Source organism: Narcine bancroftii, chromosome 2, assembly GCF_036971445.1.
Source record: "Narcine bancroftii isolate sNarBan1 chromosome 2, sNarBan1.hap1, whole genome shotgun sequence".
NCBI classification, from domain to species: Eukaryota; Metazoa; Chordata; class Chondrichthyes; order Torpediniformes; family Narcinidae; genus Narcine; species Narcine bancroftii.
The window spans coordinates 371,890,706-371,905,161 of NC_091470.1; the positions used below are offsets into that span (position 1 = coordinate 371,890,706).

General features: G+C 46.8%; 1 protein-coding gene across 2 annotated transcripts; it reads right to left on the bottom strand.

Moving 5' to 3' along the window:
* Positions 1-497: 497 nt before the first annotated feature.
* LOC138755879 (uncharacterized) lies at positions 498-14,114 on the bottom strand. 2 transcript variants are annotated; one of them, XM_069922626.1, is made up of 5 exons: positions 13,807-14,114; positions 12,805-12,960; positions 7,363-7,493; positions 5,670-5,801; positions 498-4,186 (listed from the first exon to the last, which is right to left on the bottom strand). In XM_069922626.1, the coding sequence occupies exons 2-5, from the start codon at positions 12,847-12,849 to the stop codon at positions 3,889-3,891; spliced, it is 606 nt and encodes a 201-aa protein (XP_069778727.1). In that variant the 5' UTR covers positions 12,850-12,960; positions 13,807-14,114; the 3' UTR covers positions 498-3,888. The 2 variants fall into 2 exon arrangements, with proteins under 2 accessions (XP_069778727.1, XP_069778728.1); XM_069922627.1 differs by lacking the exons at positions 12,805-12,960; positions 13,807-14,114 and adding an exon at positions 11,176-11,222.
* Positions 14,115-14,456: the final 342 nt, after the last annotated feature.

Sequence of the window (14,456 nt, forward strand, 5' to 3'; positions counted from 1 at the left end):
CCCCTCCAGCCCGGGTAAGAAACCTGCATAGGAGAAGGCCACTCCGATATAAAACCTACGACCCAAAGACCTCGCTGCCACGTCCCAGCTTGTTTGGCCACGGCACACGAACCATGGGTGTAAAGGGTGGGGCCAGTACTGCGCGCACTGCACTCCACCTAAAAGCTCCTTTGCGCAGGCCCGAGGACAGATCCACGTCCTCCCCCTCCACGTCCTCCCCCTCCACGTTCTCCCCCTCCACGACCTCCCCCTCCATGTCCTCCTCCTCCACGTCCTCCCCCTCCACGTCCTCCCCCTCCACGTCCTCCCCCTCAAAAGATGCTCACAAACTCAAGCTAGCATGCTGGAACATCAGAACCATGCTAGACAAGGCTGACAGCCACCGACCTGAACGTCGGTCTGCCCTCATTGCACATGAACTCCTCAGACTTGACATCGACATAGCCGCTCTCAGTGAAGTCCGCCTGGCAGATGTAGGCAGCCTCCAAGAACGCGGCGCGGGCTACACACTCTACTGGTCTGGCAAGCCTTCGGATGAACGACGCCTATCTGGTGTAGGCTTCATGGTCAAGAACTTCATTGCCTCCAAACTCGAAAACCTTCCGACAGGCCACTCAGACCGAATCACGTCCATGCGATTCCCCCTTCAAAACAAGTGTTGCATCACCCTCATCAGTGTCTATGCTCCAACCCTCCAGGCGGAACCAGCAGAAAAGGACAAGTTCTACACTGACCTGCGCAACCTCATCCAACGCACCCCAACAGCCGACAAGGTTGTCATCCTTGGCGACTTCAACGCTCGCGTCGGCAAAGACTCAGAAACCTGGCCAGGAATCCTGGGCAAGCATGGCGTCGGCAAGTGCAACGACAATGGGCGCCTCCTGTTGGAGCTCTGCGCAGAACAGCGGCTTGTCATTACAAACACCCTTTTTCAGCAGAGGGACAGCCTGAAGACCACCTGGATGCATCCCCGATCCAAACACTGGCACCTCCTGGAGTACATCCTGGTGCGAGAAAGTGACAAACGAGATGTGCTCCACACCAGGGTCATGCCCAGCGCGGAATGCCACACTGACCACCGGCTGGTTCGCTGCAAGCTCAACCTTCACTTCAAGCCAAAGCCCAGGAACAGTAAAGCCCCCAGAAAGAGGTTCAATGTTGGAAACCTGCAGTCAGACGAAGTGAGAGGAAACTTCCAGGCAAACCTCAAAGCAAAGCTCGAGGATGCAATCCGCCTCATGGACTCGTCCCCTGAAACCCTCTGAGATCAGCTGAAGACTACCATACTGCAATCCACTGAAGAGGTACTGGGCTTCTCCACCAGGAAAAACAAGGACTGGTTCGACGAAAACAGCCAGGAAATCCAGGAGCTGCTGGCAAAGAAGCAAGCTGCCCACCAGGCTCACCTTACAAAGCCGTCCTGGCCAGAGAAGAAACAAGACTTCCGTCGCGCATGCAGCCATCTTCAGTGCAAACTCCAGGAGATCCAAAATGAGTGGTGGACTAGCCTCGCCAAACGAACCCAGCTCAGCGCGGACATTGGTGACTTCAGGGGTTTTTACGAGGCTCTAAAGGCTGTATACGGCCCCTCACCCCAAGTCCAAAGCCCGCTGCGCAGCTCAGACGGCAAAGTCCTCCTCAGCGACAAGATCTCCATCCTCAACCGATGGTCAGAACACTTCCAATCTCTTTTCAGTGCCAACCGCTCAGTCCAAGATTCCGCCCTGCTCCAGCTCCCTCAGCAGCCCCTAAGGCTAGAGCTGGATGAGGTCCTCACCCGGGAAGAGACATATAAGGTAATTGAACAACTGAAAAGTGGCAAAGCAGCAGGTATGGATGGAATCCCCCCAGAGGTCTGGAAGGCTGGCGGCAAAACTCTGCATGTCAAACTGCATGAGTTTTTCAAGCTTTGTTGGGACCAAGGAAAACTGCCTCAGGACCTTCGTGATGCCATCATCATCACCCTGTACATAAACAAAGGCGAGAAATCAGACTGTTCAAACTACAGGGGAATCACGCTGCTCTCCATTGCAGGCAAAATCTTCGCTAGGATTCTCCTAAATAGAATAATACCTAGTGTCGCCGAGAATATTCTCCCAGAATCACAGTGCGGCTTTCGCGCAAAAAGAGGAACTACTCCCATGGTCTTTGCCCTCAGACAGCTCCAAGAAAAGTGCAGAGAACAAAACAAAGGACTCTACATCAACTTTGTTGACCTCACCAAAGCCTTTGACACCGTGAGCAGGAAAGGGCTTTGGCAAGTACTAGAGCGCATCGGATGCCCCCAAAAGTTCCTCAACATGGTCATCCAACTGCACGAAAACCAACAAGGTCGGGTCAGATACAGCAATGAGCTCTCTGAACCCTTCTCCATTAACAATGGCATGAAGCAAGGCTGCGTTCTCGCACCAACCCTCTTTTCAATCTTCTTCAGCATGATGCTGAACCAAGCCATGAAAGACCTCAAAAATGAAGACGCTGTTTACATCTGGTACCGCACGGATGGCAGTCTCTTCAATCTGAGGCGCCTGCAAGCTCACACCAAGACACAAGAGCAACTTGTCCGTGAACTACTCTTTGCAGACGATGCCGTTTTAGTTGCCCATTCAGAGCCAGCTCTTCAGCGCTTGACGTCCCGTTTTGCGGAAACTGCCAAAATGTTTGGCCTGGAAGTCAGCCTGAAGAAAACGGAGGTCCTCCATCAGCCAGCTCCCCACCATGACTACCAGCCCCCCCACATCTCCATCGGGCACACAAAACTCAAAACGGTCAACCAGTTTACCTATCTCGGCTGCACCATTTCATCAGTTGCAAGGATTGACAACGAGATAGACAACAGACTCGCCAAGGCAAATAGCGCCTTTGGAAGACTACACAAAAGAGTCTGGAAAAACAACCAACTGAAAAACCTCACAAAGATAAGTGTATAAAGAGCTGTTGTCATACCCACACTCCTGTTCGGCTCTGAATCATGGGTCCTCTACCGGCATCACCTACGGCTCCTAGAACGCTTCCACCAGCGTTGTCTCCGCTCCATCCTCAACATTCATTGGAGCAACTTCATCCCTAACATCGAAGTACTCGAGATGGCAGAGGCCGACAGCATCGAATCCACGCTGCTGAAGATCCAACTGTGCTGGGTAGGTCACGTCTCCAGAATGGAGGACCATCGCCTTCCCAAGATCGTGTTATATGGCGAGCTCTCCACTGGCCACCGTGACAGAGGTGCACCAAAGAAGAGGTACAAGGACTGCCTAAAGAAATCTCTTGGTGCCTGCCACATTGACCACCGCCAGTGGGCTGATATCGCCTCAAACCGTGCATCTTGGCGCCTCACAGTTCGGCGGGCAGCAACCTCCTTTGAAGAAGACCGCAGAGCCCACCTCACTGACAAAAGACAAAGGAGGAAAAAGCCAACACCCAACCCCAACCCACCAATTTTCCCCTGCAACCGCTGCAACCGTGTCTGCCTGTCCCGCATTGGACTTGTCAGCCACAAACGAGCCTGCAGCTGACGTGGACATTTACCCCCTCCATAAATCTTCGTCCGCGAAGCCAAGCCAAAGAAAGATACATATAAATGTTGGAAAAATTGAATTGTTTATTGAAGTTTGTGAGTTTACAAAAATCAAAATAAAATATTCAAAAAGATTATGAGAGGTAATGCAAAGAAGGCTTTTCCCACAGATTTGGGAAGATAAAAAGTCATAGATTTGAGGTGAAAGGTTTCGGAGAAAATTTCTTCATTCTGAGAATGGTGGGAGTGTGGAATGAGCTGCCATCTGATGTGGTGAATGTGGACTTGATCTTGAGTTTTAATAATAAATTGAATAGATACATGGATGGGAGAGATCTGGAGGATTGTGGAATGGGAGCAGGTCAATGGGACTAGCAAAATAATGGTTGGGACAGACTAAAGGGGCCAAATGGTCTGTTTTCTGTGATGTAACGTTCTATGGTTCTATTGTATTTTTGACTCAACTCCTTAGATAGCAGCGAGGACATGATTTCATGATTTTCCTGCAGACGTAAGGTGGAGCATTGAAATGTCTCTTTCGGTTCTGCCTCCGGGAAGGCATTACAAATGGGTTGAACTTCATGGTGGCGAGGTACACCGACTTCTTTGCAAGCAGTAAGCAGTAATTCATCAGTGAGCAGTTGTTCCAGTTCCATTTGCTCCTGTTGACTTGGGGAAGAAGACAATCCTTCTATTTTCCATGCAGAGGTCATGGACATAACGAGGCCGCTAACAATCAAGGGTGGACATTCAAAAGACACTCACCAAAGGCTCTTGAACATGACGAGGTAAACATCTAAGGAACCTCTGTTTCTGAAAATAGCCTTTAACAGGGTCTGTTCAAGCTAGCCTGTGCCACCTCCTCAACATCTGTGATAGTTGCCTATCACCTAGGCCAGGGATCCCCAAACGTTTTAGACAGTCGACCCCTTAAGGGACTACATGGTCCCACGTCGAGCCCCAGGCATGAAATTCCGACACTGGACATCGTGGGGTTGGGGGGGAGTTGCGTTGGACTGGGGGACTGGATGGTCAGACATCTGCCACCTTGAACTGGGCATTACTTTGTCCTCCATTTGAGGATCTAGTTCCTACACCCCCAAATGGAAAACAAATTAAGGGGCAGAAAGGGTACTTGCCTGTTAATTGCAGGGTCCTGGGATCCACAGGCCGTGCGTGGGCAGGTTTCTTCTCGTGCACATGCACGAATACTGGCTGGCACATGCATGATGAGGGGGAAAATGTGACAGCAATGCTGAAAGTACTTGGAGAGGGGAACGTGATGGTGGTGCACAAAGATTCATGGGAGGTAAGCCTCCCCCCCCCCCCTCCCAGTGTTATCAACCTCATTTCGACCCCCTGGCATTTATTGACCCCCTGGATAGTCCCATCGACCCCTGGGGGTTGATATCAACCACTTTGGGAACCCCTAGCCTAGGCTGTAATCAGGTCATAATTGGACAATACAAGTCTTCCTAGATGGCTGAGTATGCTGCAGATTAGCCTCTTTAAGCATGTCTTATGGGAGATTACCATTCAGATCCACTAAGACATCCTCCACTTCACAGGCAATCTACTCTGGAAGATCCTCCACAAGTAAACTGTACTTCATCTTCTGACTTATCACATTGAGGGCAAAGAAATGCGCTTTGAGATTGTGAACCATGCTGGTGGGCGGGATCTTTATTTTAACCTCCTCAAATACTCCTGGAAGGGGCTTCTCCTCGTCACTATTCATTTTAAATTAGAAGGTACTGTGAACTCTCGGGGTCACCACTTGTAATGACATTGATTTCCCTCAACTTACAAGCAAATAAAGAATATACTCACTCATTTCTTTCAACACTCCATGAAAAAGACTTTCTTTTCTTATTCACTAGACATGTTTGTTGATCACCTTGGTTCTATCCGCCGCAATAGTGTGGATCTCCCAGTCATCACCCATTTCCTTTCCGACATGTCTGTCCATGGTCTCATGTACTGCCAGACCGAGACCACTCGAGGAACATCTTCTGACTGGGCCCCTCCAACCGGATGGCATTAATATAAACTTCTCTGACTTTCGTTAAAACCCCATCCCCCACTTCCCCCACCGTCTCTCCTCTCCCTGTCTCCTTTCACACAGACATGATCATCACATTCCAATTAACACCTTTTGTTGGTCTGGATTCCTCCCCCGTTCTTTGAATTCTGAGACGTTCTGAGATCTCCTGCTTCTGCCTTTTCTGAATTTTCCTTGAAGACGGGCTCACGCCCGAAACGTCGACCAACATATCTTTGTCTCCTATAGATGGTGAAAAGACCAGATGAGTTCCTCATCATTTCGGTGTTTATACTACAATTCCAGCATCTGCAACCTATCATGTTTCACTCCCTTCTTCAACTCCCGAAACGTCACCCAGCCAAACTCTTGAGCTTCTTATTGGCTCACTACCACATGGGTGATCCTGACACTCTCACTCTCCTCCTGCATCGGAGATTCATCACCCATATACTTAACACGCCCGCACATGCGTGCTATTACCTCAGGCATTGCATCACTTACGTCATCAGTGGTGTCCGACACCACTTCCAACGAAGGTAAGTACGCAAACATGACAGCTACTCCCACCCTGTGAAAAAGATGGTGTCTTCCTTATCTATGCCTCTCATAATCTTGTAGACCTCTATTTAAGTCACCTCTCATCCCGCTTTGGTCCAAAGATAAAAGCCCTAGCTCTGCTATCCTTGCCTCATAAGACATTTTCCAATCCAGGCAACCTACTGGTAATCTCCTCTGCACTCTCTCCATTGTTTCCACATCCTTCCAGAAATGAGGTGGCCAGAATTGAACACAATATTCTAAGTATGGTCTCATGAGAGATTTGTAGAGCAGCAACAATACCTCGTGACTTTTAATTCAATCCCCCTTTTAATGGATCCCAACATACCATAGGCCTTCTTAACTGTCCTATCCACCAGCATGGTGATCTTAAGAGATCTATGGATTTGGAGCCCAAGGTTTCCCTGTTTTTCCACATTGTTAAGTATCCTACCATTAACTATGTACTCTACCTTCAAGTTTGACCTACCAAAATACAGCAACTCACTCTCATTGGAATTGAACTCCATTTGTCACTTTTCTGGCCAACTCTGCTGCCTGTCTATATCCTGTTTTAACTTATGATAGCCTTCAATATTATCCTCAAAACCTCCAACCTTAGAAGCATCGACAAACTTACTGTCCCATCCCTCTAATTCTTTGTCCAGGTTATTTATAAAAATCACAAAGAGCACAGTTTCCAGAACAGATCCCCTGCAAAACTCCAATAGTCACTGACCTCCAGGCAGAATATTTTCTGTCCACTACTACTGTGCATTCTACAGGCAAGTCAATTTTACATTATCTTTGCTACAGAAAGTACACTGTTTGACCTGCTGAGTTTCTCCAGCATTGTTTTATTGTGTTCACACAGCCAAGATTCCATAGATCCGTTGCCTCATAACTCTCTGAACAAGTCTCTCTTGGGGGACCTTGTCAAATGTGATGTGGTACACTTTATCGACATTATGCTGGTACACCAAGCTAATGAAACATAATCAGCAGGGATCAGAATGTAAAATAGAGTTACTACATTACAATAAACACATACAATATGTGGTAAACCACTGTTATGCCATGATTGGCTGTTGCCTGCTGGAGCGATCCTACCCATAGCCCCTTGCATGCTCCTCCTTTCTCTTTGCTTCGATCAGTCAATGAGGTGGATGGTTGTTCCAATCTTTAGTTAATAAAAGCCTGATAGTTTTATTGATGGTACATCAGTTTTATTTACTAAAAATTTCAAAAAAGCATGGAACATTACCTGAAACCCCTGAGAAGCTTGACATAAACCCTCGGTTGCCGGATGCCCGAACATGTTCGAAATGCTTGTGGATGCCCCTCCTTGGTGCCGACCCTGCATATTTGCCAATCTTCAATCTTTTGGCACCTCCCCTGTGGCCAAGGAGAAAATAAAGGTCATCACCAACTCCCAGCAATCTCTTACCTCCCTTCCCAGAGCAACATGGGGAATATCTCGTCCGACTCCGTGGACTTATTAATCCTCACGTTTATAAGAAGATCCAGCATTTCCTCTTTATCAATCTCAACATGGTCCAGCACACAGGCTTCTTCTATTCTGATCTCACCCTGGAAAATAGAACACTACAGCACACAACAGGCCTTTTGGTGCTCTATGTTATGGTGACCCATATATTCTTTAGAAAAACACAATAAACCCACCCCACCCCGTAACCCTCTATTTTTCTTCCATCCATATGCCTGTCTAAGTGTTCCTTAAATGCACCTAATGTTTCAGTGTCCACTACCAGCCCTGGCAAGGCATTCCAGGCACCCACAAATCTCTGTGTAAAAAAATGATCTCTGATGTCTCCCCTAAACTTTCCTCCCTTCATTTTGTACAGATGTCCTCGATGTTTGTTATTCCTGCCCTGGGAAAAAGGCGCTGGATGTCCACCCTATCTATGATTCTCATAATCTTGTAGTCTCCCCTTATCCTTCAGCGCTCCAAAGAGAAAAGTCCAAGCTCTGCTAACCTTGCCTCGTAAGACTTATTTTCCAATCCAGGCAACATCCTTGTAAATCTCCTTTTCACTTTCTCCAGAGCTTCCACATCCTTCCTAAAATGAGGTGAACAGAACTGAACAAGTCTCTCTTGATCAAGAGACCATCCAAGTATGGTCTCACCAGAGATTTGTAGAGTTGCAACATGTCCTCTTGACATCCTATAAGCCTTCTTAACAATCCTATCAACCTGTGCAGTGACCTTGAGGCATATATGGATTTGGACCCCAAGGTCCCTCTATTCATCCACACTCCTGAGTAACTAACCATTAACCCTGTACTCATCCTTCAAACCCTTCCAAAATGCTTACCTTCACACTTAACCAGATTGAACTCCATCTGCCACTTTTCTACCCAACTCTACATTCTATCCATATTCTTTTGTAACCTACAACAACCTTCAGCTCCATCCACAACTCCTCCAACATTTGTATCATGCACAAACTTACTGACCCATCCTTCCGCCTCTTTATCTAACTCAGGGGTGGCCAACCTTTTAATTTTTAGACACACAGCATTGTAACAGCTATTTCTGACCATGAGTCCGTGCCATCCAATTAACCTACATCCCCGGTACATACTTGTGGGCCGAAGTGGCCTATTATCGTGCTGTACGTCTAAATTAAAAATTAAAAGGTTGACCACACCTGATTATAAAGATCACAAAGAGCAGGGATCCCAGAATAGATTCTAGCTGCACTCCATTAGTCACTGACCTCCGGTCAAAATACTTTCTTTCCACTACTACTCTCTGCTTTCTACATACAAGTCAATTTTTTATTCACACAGCCAAGGTTCCATGGGTCCCATGCCTCATGACTTTCTGGACAAGAATCTCTTATAGGGGACCTTGTCAAAACCCTTACTAAAATCTATATGGATCACATCTTCTACCCTGCCCTCATCAATTTCTTTTGTTACTTCCTCAAAAGACTCAATTAAGCTCTTGAGGAATGACCTTCCCTTCACAAAGCCACGCTGATTATCCTTGAGTAGACTGAACTTCTCCAAATGCTCATGGATTCTATCCTTAAGAATCCTCTCCAGTAGTTTGCACATCACTAACGTAAGAACACTGACCAAGATCCTTTTCTCTGGTGAATACTGAAGCAAAGTATTCATTTAGGACCTTCCCAAACTTCTCCACCTCCAGGCACATGTTGCCTCCTTTATCCTTAAGTGGCCCCACCTTCATTCTCAACATTCTTCTGTTCTTTACCTAAGCATAGGTAAAACGCCTTCGGGTTTTTAAAAATCCTACTTGCCAAGGGCTTCTCATGCCCACTTCTAGCTCTCCAAATTCCTTCCTGGCTATTATATAATTCTCAAGAGCCCTTCCAGTTTCTGGCTTCCTAAATCTTACATATACTTCCTTCCTTTTAACTAGTTGCCTTACCGGTTTTGTCAATCACGGTTCCCTTTTCCTACCACCTTTTCCTTGTCTCAGTGGGACAAACCAATCCTGAACACCGCGCAAGTGGTTCTTGACCATCCTCCACATTACCTCTGTCCTTTCTCCTGAGAACATCTGTTCCCAATTTACTCTTTCTACTTCCTTCCCATCGCAATTATCCCTTCCCCTAATTAAACACTTTACCATTTTGTCTGCTTTTATCTTTATCCGTAGCTATGATAAAGCTCGGGGAGATGTGGTCACCATCACCAAAATTCTCCCCCACTGAGAGGATCACCTGATCAGGTTCATTAACCAGTACTAAATCCAGTTTGGTCTCTTCTCCAGTTGGCTGATCCACATATTGTGTCAGGAATTCTTTTTGGACACTCCTGACAAATTCCATTACAGACCAAAGTCTCGTACTTTCTCCATTATAATCCTATCCTTCCTACTGTGTGGCAACCAGAATTGTACCCAGTTCCTCAGCTGTGGCCTAACCAACATTTTATCAAATTGCATCATAACTTTGCTGCTCATATTCCATGCCCTAGCGAATGAAGGCAGAAATCCTGTATTAACCTCACTGCCAACTTCCACCTGATCCTTAAATTTACCTGGACTATTTTTACACCTCTCTCACTTGACCTCTCTGTTACCACCTCAACGACAAACTATTCACACACATATAATGCAACCCCACTAATCTCACAGCTTCCTGATTATACAACCCTGTCTCTTGTAAAGACACAATCCCTTTTTTCCAATTTATCATTCCACCACATCTGTTCCTTCCATTCCAAAATGTTTGCAATTCAGATGGCATGGTTAACGTAACAGTTAACGCAACGTTGTTACGGCACCAGCAATCGGGACAGGGGTTTGAATCACGCACTATCTGTAAGGAGTTGTACGTTCTCCCCGTGTCTGTGTGTGTTTTCCTCGGGGGCTCTGTTTTCCTCCCACCTTCCAAAACATACCAGGGGTTGTAGGTCAATTGGGAGGCACGGGCTTGTGGATCAAAAGGGCCTATTAGCATGCTGTATGTCTAAATTTTAAAAAATTAAATGTCCTCTTTCTCTAATAAACGGATTCCCCCTTACCATCACTGATATACCCCATATTCATATCCACCATTTCTCATGCTTCCACCCACTCCTCACCTCACCCCAGCAGAACAAAGACAGAATCACTTTGGGCATTTTCCACCCCTCCAGCCATTTCATCCAACACATTACCCTCTGATAATTCCACGATCCATCCACCAGCCACATCTTCCTCTCTCCACTCCTATCTGGATGAGACCAAACTTAAACTCGTGGAACAACAAGCCATAATCCTCTTGCATGGCCTTTAACCTAATGGCAAAAACATTGATTTTTCCAACTTTAGGTAACTCCCACCCCCATCTGGTCCCTCTGTTTCCAACTCTTCTTTACCTACTTCTGTATTTTTTTTTCTCTCCCTCTATCTCCTACTACCACCACCATCGTTTTCTAGTACTCTCTGTCTGTGTCTCCACTACTCATACCTTCTGTCCTATATCGTATCACCATTCAGCTTCTTTCCTCCTCTATACATGTAATATCAGCACCACCCCCCCCCCCCCCACTTCTCTTTGGCCTTGATAAAAGATCTAGATCCAAAACATAAACTGACCATTTCTACCATGGATGCAATGCATTCTGCTGAGTTCCTCCTCCACATAATATTTTTTGCTAAATATCATGCGTTTCCTGTTCACTCCCTTATCTACCTATACTGCCATCTTCAGGAATCCTTGGACTTATACACAAGATCCCCTTGCTTCTCAATACTCCTTTGAAACCACACACACACACATATATATATATATATATATATATCCTACCCACATTAATCAAGGAGGTTTACAAGACAGAAACAGGTCTTTCGGACCTACTTGTGCGTGCCAACCAAGTTGTCTTGCTAAGCCACTCCCATTTGCCTGCATTTGGCCCATATCCCTCTAAATCTTTCCTATCTATGTATCTGTTTAAACTTACCATAGGAAAAAAGACTAGGATAACGTCTGGGTACTTCTCACCCTTCAAAACATATGGGGGTTGTTGGTAAATTAGGGTACTTGTGTGGCATGGGCTCATAGGCTGGAAGGGCCTGAAAGTTTAAATTAAAAATTAAAATCCAAAAAATTATTTACCTTTTCTGAGCCAAAGGGCATAATCTCTTATCAAGGGTTTAAATTCCATCTGACATTGCTTCAACTATTTATCAACTGATCAATATTATCAGTACACTTTGCCGTCATAACTGAGAAATTGGGGTGTGTGGGGAGAAGAAAGGGAAGGATGATAAAGAGTTGGGTGATAGTTTTAGGTGAGATGAAATGTTGACAAAAAAACATGGAAGGGAATTGGTGGTCTTCCACTAGAAGAAAGGGGGAGGGGTGGTGAAGGGCTGCAGAAGAACACAAGAAAATAAGTGCATTCAAAATGATAATGGCTGATCTGTTAAGTCATGAAACTGACAGACATGAGTGAGGGATTAGTCTGCAGATGGAAGTAACATGGTGAGCCACTACTCCTAACAGTTCCACAAAGCAGCTCAACTCATTCTCTTGAGTAACCAGGGACAGGCACAGAATTCTGGCCCTGTTATTGACACCCACATCCTGGAACACGCTATGACAAATGGTTCAATGGGCTTATGATCAAACCTATGGCACAATGTGGACACCACATCCTGTTGAAACTGCAATCTTGTACTGATGATTCACTGTGACAGGAAGATGTCCCACACAGGCAGCTGAGCTTGCTCTGTCCCTTTAACAGTTAAGGTGCGGCTCAGCAGTCTCTGCAGGTTAATTACCAAATAAGGCAAAGTCTCGGGAGTTTGTAAGACAGCAGAATGAGCAGGGTTTAACCCTTGGACTGCTGACTGTACTTATTCAAGATGATCACACAGTACCAAAGTTCCCAACCCCCTGAGGGACCAAATCTTGCTGGGTACACAGCCCACTAAGATAAGCATTCAATCCTTGCCTGGGCAGAACTGACATGAATATGAAGGCAAAGATATGCAATTTTTAAATTGACTTCCTTATTTTCAACATGGTCCAAGGTCTTGCTCAAGCCCATGTCTGTAACCTCTCCCTATTCCTGTAACCCTCTGGCCACTATACCCCTCTCTTACTTTGTAATCAACTTCTGCCCCTACACTCTCCCCATTTCTGTAACCCTTAATCCCTTCCAAACTCTGTCATTCCCTCCAGTCTGAATGTGGGTTTGTGATTGTGAATGATTGGCTTACCATGTGACAGGAGTCCGTCAGCAGTAGGCTGCAGGTAGTCTGCATTCCATTCCTTATACGGTAAAGCTCATGTTCAGGTATATCACATAAGACAGTTACTGAAGGAAGTTAGATCGCTTAAATTGAAGGATTGATCAAGGGACATGATATTCCTGCCTGTAAAAGAAACAAAAGTTTTTTGGTCCTTATGTGTACAGAGTGGCCTCAGGTCCCATCACAATGGGAATCACATTCAGTAAATCTGGAAGTCCAAGTAAGTAGACAAGAAAACTTGCATTGGTTAAATCCCAGGAGTGAATAAAAAAACCTTCTGGGTCTGCACCTGACTCCAGACCTTGCCTATTCACATCCCTTACAGCAGGGGTGTCAAACTCAAATTCACGGAGGGCCAAAATGAAAAACTTGGACTAAGTCGAGGGCCGAACTAAATATTTACTGAAATTTTTCAACAACATCTGCATGTTTTCTCTTCTTTCAACATATGTAATGTTAAACTTTAGGATATAACTTTAGGAGGATAATGTTACAGGTCAGGAGTAGGTAGCTCAAGTTCACCCTTTGCTTGACCTGAGGGAAACCTATTTGGTCCCTGTGGAGATGTCGTCAGCATTCACAGGCTGTGTCCATTTTGGCCTGCATCAGGACTCAGCATTTCCTGCTCACTCCTCAGGCTCTAGGCCTCTATTCACCCTCAACCCACCATCCCTCTACCTGACCAGTCCTTTACCCAACCTCTACTCACCCCTCACTCCACTCGCTCTGCCTCTACCCACCCCATCCTATACACGCCCCTCTACTGCCTCTCCCCTCAACCTGTTCCTCCCTCTACCCATCTCACCCTCTAATCACCCCTCCCCTACTCGCCCTGCCCCTCCCCTTTTACCTCTTCCCTATCCACCCCTCCTTCTACTCATCCCTCCCTCTAACTGCCCCTCGCACCACCATAACTTCCCCTGCCCATTACTCCTCACCTACACCTTCTGCCCAGCCCTGCTTACCCACCCACTCAGGCCCAGCGCGCTGCCGATCAGCCTTTGCGGACAGCCACCATCTCTCTCTTCACGTGCAGGGCCGAACCAGCCGTCCCTGGGGTCCGCGCGGGTGCAAGCGCTGAAGGCTGTGGCGACCGGGAGAAGTGCGCTTGCGCTGTGGAAGGGCCGTCCGGTGCCAGTCGCGCGGGGCTCGCGCTGCCCGGGGGCCGTGCGCAGCCTGCCATGCCCGTCGCACTGACAGGAAATCACAGGCGCTCGCCTATCCGCCGCACCGCTCGACAGGTGGGAGAAGTGACTGGTTGTGCGGGGAGCCTTCCAACCGGCTTGCCGGCTGATGACATCGACAGACTTCTCGTGTTACAATTTCTCGTGTTACAATGGGGAAGGATGTGCAATGAAGGGGGAGGATGGTGGGGGTGACATTACCAAAAAACAGCATCGGCTCTCGCTGCAGGGCGGGCCACCTCTAATACATTTTTGAAATGATCTTGCGGGCCAAATATAATTATATCGCCGGCCAAATTTGGCCCGCGGGCCAGAGTTTGACATGTGTGCCTTACAGTATCAAGCACAGTTACAACAACCCTGTCTTCATCCCAGGGAAATTTTTATCAGACACTTGATTTGGGAGTCAGCTTTGAGCTCAATCCATCCTTGAAA